The sequence below is a fragment of the Manacus vitellinus genome, unplaced genomic scaffold (assembly GCF_001715985.3).
Source record: "Manacus vitellinus isolate BGI_N305 unplaced genomic scaffold, ASM171598v3 scaffold_16_pilon, whole genome shotgun sequence".
In the NCBI taxonomy this organism is placed as follows: Eukaryota; Metazoa; Chordata; class Aves; order Passeriformes; family Pipridae; genus Manacus; species Manacus vitellinus.
In genome coordinates this window covers 10717977-10727502 of record NW_021939189.1, presented here as the reverse complement: position 1 = coordinate 10727502, position 9526 = coordinate 10717977, and the positions used below count along the sequence as shown (strand labels likewise).

The following is a 9526-nucleotide window of genomic DNA, read 5'->3' as shown; positions in this document are numbered from 1 at the left end:
ACTACTAGGTGGAGGAAAAATACAGGTAAAGAAAAATCCAACTGATCCAGCTTTAGAGGAGTTGCCAAGGCAGTGACACAAACCCGCAGCCTCCCGCCCCAGCGCTTTCCAGGCGGTGCCCTCACGGCGGGGGCAGAGCTGGGCACATGTCACACGGCGGGAAACACCTGGCACGGACCCCGCTGGGAAGGGCGGGTTTGCCCCCGCTCCCCGGGAACTGTGTGTGTGGTTTCTGGTCAGGTTTTTGCGACACAACACGTCGAAAAAAAATCCCATTCCGGGCGGGAGGCTCCGAACAAACACAAACCCCCGGACGAGACAGCAGCCGCTCTCAGCCCGGGCTGCTTCCGCTCCCCGCCTCCCGCCGAGGCAGAGCTCGGCACTTTCGTTCCGGGGCCTGCGAGGGCCGCGGCGGAGCAAAGCCGGGAGGCGGGTGAGGAAGGGCTGCAGCCGGGCAGAGGATGAGGAGAGGAGCGGGGCGGAGGGCAGGACGGAGGAGGCAGCGCTGAGGGGCCGCGCTGTGCGCAGGCGGGCTCGGGCGGCCCGCGGGGGAAGCGGCTCTGCGGCCGCGGGGCCTGCGGGACAGGGGCCGCTCGGACGTGCCCGAACGGGGGAGTTATTCCCCTGGGAGATCCCCGCCCCGAGGTCCGTGCCCTCCGCTGCCCTCAGCCCGCGGTGCTGTGGCCGCTGCGCTCACCTCAGGGAGCAGCAGCAGCCGGGCACGGCAGAGGGGAGCTCATGGCACCCCACACACCCCCAGAGCTTCACACAACCCCCGAGGTGTCGGGACCGAGGTCCGGAGTTGCCCCGGAGTTGCAGTTGGAATGTGGAGAGAACCCTCCAGCAGCAGCGATTTATCCGGGGTTTGGAGATCAGGTGTAGATGGAGTTATTTACAGTCTTAAAAGTATGTCTGAAGTGAGATTTGGGTCTTACAAGTTGCATGAACTCTGTTGCTGTCGTTTTCTGCAAAGAATACCGTGTTAACACAGCTGAACGTGGGCACAGCTCTTATTGTGAGGCCGCAGCAGATCCCCTGTCAGTACCGGTAACAAAAGTGCTTCGAGGTGTCACCGTTGAGCACCACAGAGCACAAGACATTGTGCACTGAAAAGAATCGGTTTGCAGGCTGGGAATGCATGTCCAATTCCAGGGCCTCTCGCCCTCTCTGCTGCTTGAGGAAACTTGATAATAGTGTGGCTTGGTCCGAGATGTAATGTATATTTGCTTTATCTCAGAGATCATTGAAAGCAAATTGCAGTATAAATTTTGTGTGCATGTTAGATTTTGTGTTTATTTGAATGGACGTCTCTGACCTTTCAGAAGTTAGACTTTGTCAGAAGGAGAGGGGACGGTATCAGAGCATACATGAGTGTCTGATTTTACCAGACAATAACAATTTTTTCTGGCATTAACTTTAATTTTTTATTGGAAAGCTAGCTGAGTTTTTTGGTTTTATTATTTTTCAATTAAATTACACTTGATTTTATTTAAACACTTAATTTTGGATCACATCTCAGGAATTATTGTTTGTTTGTTTTTGTTAAACATGACTGGTTTGTGACATCATTTCGTAAGTGTGATCCCTGACATGAAAAAGTAAACCTAAATTAGCTGAAAGTAAATACTGAGAATGACTTTTTTTCATTTCCAGTGATGCAGCACAAAGTGCTAAAGGCAGTTTGTAACTACTGCAGGCTGTGCAGGCTGCTGACTGGGGGCTGCTTTGAAGATCAGAGAGGACCCTGAGTGATCTGTCAGAAGGGCTTTACTAAAGCCTGGAGTGACTCTGAGCCTGAGCTCACAGAGCACTAATTCTGTCTGCACTGGCTGTGGGCACATGGTCCTGGTTCTGATGCACCGCTCAGAGTACACGGGGAAACTTCTGCACCAGCTGCAGAGGGTGAGACAACACCTGTGTGGAAGAAAGCCTGGAAAAAACTCACCAATGGTACTAAATAAATACAAACTTGCAGAACAAATCTAGGCTGGGTCAGCACTTCCTATCTGGTACATGGAGCACCAAAGCCCTGTTCTAGCTCTTCTAATTTTTAAGCCTCAAGCTTTGCTCTTGGAAGATTTCTTCTATCTCACAAAGTTCTGCCCAGGAGGGATTTCATTCAGGGTGTTTGGTTGGCCCACACACAATAAGTTTCAGGATAGAGATCTAAATTTGTACAATTAGCTTTTCTCTTATGGATTTCTATCCTCTAGGCATGTAATTCACTGTTGGTAGTCATACTGAAGACTAATGGGATTGCTCATCCAGGTAAACACTGTTTAGCAGTGTTTTCATAAACTTTTAGTCCCTGACCCTAACAACAGAAAAAAAATATATTTCTGCAGAAATTGAGTGGGATAACTTAGTAAAATTATGAACGTGCCTATATGTGCATTAAAGAGGCAGATCTCAGATTCTTTCCAGCTGTTTGTCTCATGCCCTCCTGAAATCTCTTTGGAGTTCTTGGTGCTATAATAACTGAATCAGATGATTTTATTACTCCTTCTGCTGTAGGAAATACCTTCTCTGATGAGTATTTTTTTGTTAAATAGGATAATACAGAATAATTTTCAATAAATTAATTCATAGTAACTGGATTTTTATATAACAACATATTGTGTGTTTCAGCTAACCATGTCTTTGGGTTCATCTACACAAGGACCAAAAAGAAGTACTGAGTGTTTGGAAAGCCAAGAACTGCAGACTCCATCATCATTTCAAGATAACCCTCTTCAACAATTACAGTTAGCATCCCAGGAAGTGCTGGAAAAGGCAAAAAAGAGTGGCAGATCAAAATGCCCCCGATGCAGTAGTTCAAGGATGTTCTATTGTTATACATGCTTTGTTCCTGTTGAAACTGTCCCTACCAAAGAAATTCCAACTGTGAAGGTTAATATATCTAATGGATTTTTTATAATATTCTTGTTAGTTACTGTGGACAGAGAATAATCTGCCTGCAACAATTTCTTTTCTGACTTACTCTTTATGGACATTCATCTTTAACCCAGCTTAAGTATGAATAAACTACAGTTAGATAAAATTATTGTTCTTATTTGAGGAATTGCATGTAGAAATACTGAAAATGGTCCAGCCCTCACATAAACACTCATGGATCTACTAGATGAGAATACAAGCTGAAGTCACTCAGCTTCTCATTCAACCAGGTAGTTCTTGGAAGTTTCTTTACAGTGCTCTTCCTCATTCTTCAGTTTCTCATAACTCTGACTAGAACAGATTGTATTGTGAACAAAAAATATGATTTGTCCATAACCAAGAGTGAATTTTACATAAAATGTGAGCTAAAAGGCATTCCTGAATGTCAGAGTTATACAATTCAGATAACCACTCTCAAAATATAAATAAATAGGGCAGTGCCCTTCAGGTAAAATACTCACAGGAACCACAAAGAGGACTGAGACGTTTTGCAAAATCAGCTGGGAACTAAGATGCATTTTGAAGGTACAAGATTGAAAGCATTGTGAAAATACTTTAGAAGTACTTTGGAAATTTGACCTATTAGATTTAGGTGTATTTTCATTGAAATGGCCATTTTTGCAATTGGATGAATACCTAATAGAGGTAAGTATTCATATTTAGAACCATTACATTGCTCAAATTAAGACCCCATCTGACTTACCTTATTGATTCTGTTTCTAGAGATTGTGCCATGCTTCTTCTCAAGTATTTCCATAAACTGAATGTAAAAGATGCCTCTTGTCACTTGTCTCTACTTTAGTTCCAAGCCTGTTAAAACAAAAATATTATCCAAAATTGTCAGATATGTTTTAATTACACACCCATAGGGATTTCTCCTGAATTTTGCATAAGATTTTTACAAATGTTTATACCTCTATATATGATCATAAATATTGTCCTTTTTTATTTTTTTAACTCCAGTTACCTTTGAAGATTGACATTATCAAGCACCCAAATGAAACAGATGGCAAGAGCACTGCTGTGCATGCAAAGCTCCTGGCACCTGATGATGTTACAATTTATAAATACCCTTGCATTCCAGAATATGAAGAAAAGAGACATGAAGTAAGAAAACTGTAGCACTGTCTAATCACCTTGAATTTCCTTTGTTCACCACCTTACATAAGTGGATTCATTGTGTACCATAAGAAATATTTTGCCCATGTATGAACGTGTTCAACTTGCAGTAAGTTAAAGAGCAGTTTGTTAAACAGCACAACAGTGTTGTGCCCATCATATTCAGCAGCTGCAGTACTTAAACTTTGAATTAACATGTTTTTAACATAAATTTAACATTACATTAGAAAATAGAATATTTTTTACAAGATACTTTTGAATCTTGTCCTGACTTAAATGTTTTATGAAGTTTATAAAATTTCTGTTCTTTAATGGAAGAATTCTTGATGTTTTATTAGATTTTGTTGACACTCAGATCTCTCTCTTCTTTTCATTCAGATAGCACTTATATTTCCTGGCCCCAATTCGGTTTCAGTAAAAGATATTGCTTTCCATCTCCAAAAGTACACTAAAAAAGGTGTCTGTAATAGTGATGATGACTGTTCCAAAGAACCAGTTCTTAAGCAAGCAAAAATAGAACCTAAAGAAGAAGAAAGTCCAAACGAATGCATCCCAAGCAGCAGGAATGAAGGCACTGGACTGAAGAAAATAATATTTATTGACAGTACCTGGAACCAAACCAACAAGATAATAACTGATGAACGACTTCAAGGTAAAAAATACAAGTTGATATTGAGATGTTATTGCTGCAGAAATGTTTAAGGGACATATATCTATAGCAGACCTGAGCATGTATAAGTGTATATCTACCCCTATAGGTACATGAAAGACTTGACAGCCTGTTTCAGGGCTGTAAATACTTCCTGAGCCAAAGACTCCATTACTTTCCATGTCATATAATTTGTTTTGCAAAATGATAATACTGAAGAAAGCATTTACACTTATTTCTCTCACTTCTCTATTGGAACAAACCTTGTCTCACAGAATGGAAGCTCTCCTGTTAAGACAGAACAGTAGTGTGAGTTATCTCTGAAGAAAGTCAAAAATGATTCCTTTGCAGGTGGTTCTCTGCTTTTTCAGGAGACCCGGGGGAGCATTTTTGTACACAGTGGTGGCAGACAGGCCACTGAAAGGTGAATGAGGGATTTAGGAGACACAGCACAGGCATGTCATGGCTTGGGTTCTCTTTCTAGTGAAGTTGTTACATTTTGATGATCTCACTGCTTTCCAGACTAAAAGGGAATTCCTGCTGGCCCTTTGTACCCTCGCAACTCTGAAAGCAGAAACTGGTAACTCTGCAGAAGTTTTTTGTCTTAGGTTCATTACAAGAAGTTTACATTTAAGAATTCTAATTAAATCCACAAAAGGCAAAACAATTTAGCAATAGCATTCCATTTCCTTGGAGATGAATAGGAGTTTGAAAACACTTTCATTAGTGGAAAAGGTGCACTTAGCTGGGAGGCAGCCTGTCAAGTTTATATGCAATATATATAACTACTAGTGCCTGCTTTACACTGGATCCTACAAGGAATTTCACAGACTGTCTTCCATGGAAGATGAATGTTGTCTTGCTGTCTAGTCAGTTTATTAAAGAATCCCACATGTTAGTATAATGTATTGGCTAATTAAAATCCTGTTACAAGTATTTAGTTTAACACAAAACATGCTCTATCAACTACATTGAAGTATTACTGTAACAATTAGAGTAATTGCATGTTGCAAGTTTCTGTAAAGCATTTGGAACTTATTTTGAGAGGATGAATTCAAGAAAAGTAACAGGCAGCCAGGGGAACTGAAGATTTCCATGGAAGCTTATGCAGTGTTTCAGTAAAAAAGTCATAATTGGTGTTACTTTGGAGCTCTCAAAGGATGGTTTCCAGTTCCCCCATGACAGTGCTGATCTGGTGGACTCTTCCCTCCTTTTTAGAACATCATCTTGGATCCAGCTGTTTTCCAGCCCTCTGTTTCCCTGAGCACCTTTCAGGATTGCTGTAAGGTTTGATAGTGTCATGGAAGTCAGTTTTTTTCTTATAGGGAAAATTTTACCCCTCCTGCATCAGGTGTAAGAGTTGCACACGTTGCTTTCCTTAGTGCCCCTCATACAGAACATAAATTGCATTATCACTTCTTTTAGAGATTACAGGTCTGACTTCCAAGATGAACAAGGCAGTTTTCTGAGGCATAAACTGATGACATTTTTATGCTGTACACACATGGGAAATAGAGAACTGTTGTCATTTTTCAGTTCAATTGCAAATGAAGTCATCATCCAACAAAATATTCCTGGTATATTAAAGTTCAAAAAGAAGTGATCGTAATTCCAAATAAGTAATTGCCGTAGTTATTCAGAGAGATTAAGTTACAAGAAATACTGGATGGAAACATTAATGAAGCCAAGAAAATTTAAAGAAAAAACTTGTGTTTTGTAACCTTGTATTTATATAGAGAGTAAATCTAGCAAATTGTACTGCAAGAGAAAGCAAATGAGTACATCAATCTTTTAAAAAAAGAGCCTTGAGAACTTGGACAAAAAAAGTATTTCTATATCTTGTAAAAGTGGTGTAATATATCTTTAGAAAGCAAAACTAAATCAGTTGTGTTAAAGACAGGAAATATTTGAAAGTTGGTAATGTCTAGGATTGATTACTTCATTAAAAGTGGTCTCTAGATCAGAAAGGAAACAGTTCAATCTAATGTTAATAATTACTTTCTCACATGAGTGGTGGAGCTTATTGGCAACATCAACATGGTTGTTAAAGAAACAAATTACTTTGATATTTTTTCCTGTAAATTTGATCCACTTTATATTAGCCAAATATTTTATTAGCTTATACATTAGTATTATAAGCTTTCATATTTGTAATAAAACATTGCCTTTGGCTCAGTAAACTCTAACCCTTAACTCCCTCCGTTTTTATTTTTTATAAAAAACTACTAAAATTTTTTGTTTGAAATGAGCTGATCCTGCAGTTGTGGTAAGCTCAGTAGTGTCCATGGTCTTGCCTTCAATGAACTTTTGGTTGTATTCAAGCCACACCTATGTGGGAGTTTATGTTGGAGGAATCATCCCCTGGATTTACTTCGCTGCTGTTCAGGTGGAAGTGTCTCTGAATCTGATGGAACTTTTCACTTTGGTTATGGCTGAGAATTCAGGTGTTGAAAACTTGTGAGGGAAACAAGCTCAATGCAGTTTCCTACTACTGTTTTAACTTTCACATGTATAGAATTATTAGAGGTAATAATTAGCCTGTTGTTTTGAGTTTTTGTTTCCAAAATGCGAACAATAACATTTAAATTGAGGGACAGAATCTTCTGGTGTTCAAGTTTTTTTAAAACACTGTAGTAGAAACTTGTGTTACTATGCAGGGTATCATACATTGCTAACTGCAAAGCAAACAACTAAATCCAGCTTGTAGTTACACTGGAAAGAATTAACCATAGTTGGAAGGTAAGAAGTATAGAACTACAAGTGCTGGGCTATAGCCCAGTTTGTGCTCCTGAATTTGGACCCTACTGAAATTTCTCTGTCCATAAATTCCAAGCAATTCTTAGACCATATTGTTATTTGTACTATTACTTGTGCTAAACCATCTCATGTGACACAATATCAGATTTTGACATTTAGAAAAAGGTAACTTTACAACCTGCTCCTGATACTATCGACAGGTGTATACACTGTTCTTTATAATCCAACTGTCCATCCTGTTTACAAAGCTATTACACATTAAGGAGGCTTTAGTTTTGAATAGTTTGTGCATCTTAAGGAACATAACAACCAAGATACACACTTAAAATTCATCTGTATAATAGAACAGTTACAGAGACTGTGGTAGATAAAAGATTTTCATGTGCCATACAGACACCAAGTTCCTTCTTTCATCTCAAGTGGGAATGCTTTTAGTTTCTAATAAAGTTAATTACCAGATTCTGTCCTACTTACTCCTGAGTAATCTCAGTGAGATTTCAGTTACTTAACAAGCATAAATGAAAAGTTTCTGGCTTTTGCAAATAGTCCTCAGTCAGGAACACTAATAGTCTGAAGGATTCTGTTTTACATTTGAAAGTTATTAACTTTGCAGAAGATGAAGTAATAATTTTAAGAACCTTGATGAGTCTTGGTAGGTGTGGGTTTCACTCTTGCCATCTGAAGAGACCCTGCAGTTTACTGAGGGTTGTGAGGCTGTTGGAATGAAAGGATAGCCTGTAATTAATTGTAAATATGAGGATTGTATCTTGTACTTACAGCATTTTTTCATCAAATTTCATAGTGGTCCACAAAGAAGGATAAAATTATTGCCTCAGGTTTACAGATGAAAAATGGAGGTACAGGAAGAGAAATGATTTGCATGCAGGCAGCCAGCAGGGCAGCAGCACAGCTAGAAAACAAAACTAAAGTCTTGTTTGCATCCTGGCCACCAATCCTCATTGTCTAATCTGTGTCATCTTTTTGTCATGACAGGGTTGCTACAAATTGAGTTGAAGACAAGGAAAACTTGTTTTTGGCGTCATCAGAAGGGAAAGCCAGACACGTACCTCTCCACAATAGAAGCCATTTATTATTTCCTTGTGGACTATCATCAGGAAATTTTGAAAGAGAACTACAAAGGACAATATGATAACCTGCTTTTTTTCTTTTCATTTATGTACACATTGATTAAAAATGCCAAGTGTTGTGCAGGAAAAGAATAAGATGTCTGTCTATAGGTGCATGACACAACTTTTTTTTGTAGTGATAAACTGCACAGACATAACTAGTTTTGTCTGACTGAAATCTGGAAATAGATTGTACAATGGCTACAGTGTTTGTCCAGAAGCAACCTGCAGACCTCATCCTTCACACTTGAGGTTGCAGAACTACTCAGATGAGCACTCTAGTCAGAGTTACTTTTTTTGAAAACAGTTACACTTTGCTGAATCTTGCTGGATTTCATCCTACAGGTGTGATGTGCTCACTGTGATGAGCACCGTTCCTGAGGTGGGGATAGGAGGACTTGCCATAAGGAGTGATCCCTCTAACTGTAAAAATGAATTAACTTGCTAGCTTTTTATCGTTACTAATAGTTCATGTCAGGTGTTTTCTTTTTGTTTTACACAGTAATAAGGATTTCACTTTCATGACATCAAAAGCTTACAGAAATTAATAGGGTGGTATTTAATTGAAGTGAGTTGCACCAATACAAAATGAAAGAGCACATTAATTGAATACAAATTCTGTACTTTCAAAATTAAGTCTGGAAAATTATTCTACTAATAAAAATGGTCTCTTTAAATATACAGTGTATGATTTCTGTAGTACCATTCACATACTGTTATATTAAGATTATTCTCAACTTCTTGGGTAATTTTAGATTTATTCAAACAAATTTATTTAAGTGTTTATTACTATTACATAATATTATTCTGGGGAACACTAACTTAATGAATGTCACTATGGCATATTGTAAACAGTAACATTTTGTAGGTGCCACATGCTTGTATTTGAAGCAGCAGAATGGGCTCATTGCACTGCAGGAGCTGTCTGAAAATATAGATC

The 9526-nt window shown here is 39.0% G+C and overlaps 1 protein-coding gene across 5 annotated transcripts; it reads left to right on the top strand.

The window, feature by feature from the left end:
- Window positions 1-208: 208 nt before the first annotated feature.
- DTWD1 (DTW domain containing 1) lies at window positions 209-9263 on the top strand. 5 transcript variants are annotated; one of them, XM_018069884.3, is made up of 6 exons: window positions 231-433; window positions 1654-1950; window positions 2629-2889; window positions 3898-4041; window positions 4432-4705; window positions 8453-9263. In XM_018069884.3, exons 2-6 carry the CDS (start codon window positions 1840-1842, stop codon window positions 8680-8682), a joined length of 1020 nt encoding a protein of 339 aa, XP_017925373.1. In that variant the 5' UTR covers window positions 231-433; window positions 1654-1839; the 3' UTR covers window positions 8683-9263. The 5 variants fall into 5 exon arrangements, with proteins under 5 accessions (XP_008923670.1, XP_017925373.1, XP_017925377.1 ...); XM_018069888.3 differs by lacking the exon at window positions 1654-1950 and adding an exon at window positions 2214-2268 and having other exon boundaries at window positions 232-433; XM_018069886.3 differs by lacking the exon at window positions 231-433 and adding an exon at window positions 663-876.
- Window positions 9264-9526: the final 263 nt, after the last annotated feature.

Bases quoted from the DNA above. Each gene is read 5' to 3' on its own strand.
- DTWD1 (XM_018069884.3), top strand. From the start codon at position 1,840: ATGGTCCTGGTTCTGATGCACCGCTCAGAGTACACGGGGAAACTTCTG. The intron at 2,890-3,897 runs GTTAATATATCT...TTTTAACTCCAG, and splicing joins AAGAAATTCCAACTGTGAAG to TTACCTTTGAAGATTGACAT. The intron at 4,042-4,431 runs GTAAGAAAACTG...CTTTTCATTCAG, and splicing joins ATGAAGAAAAGAGACATGAA to ATAGCACTTATATTTCCTGG.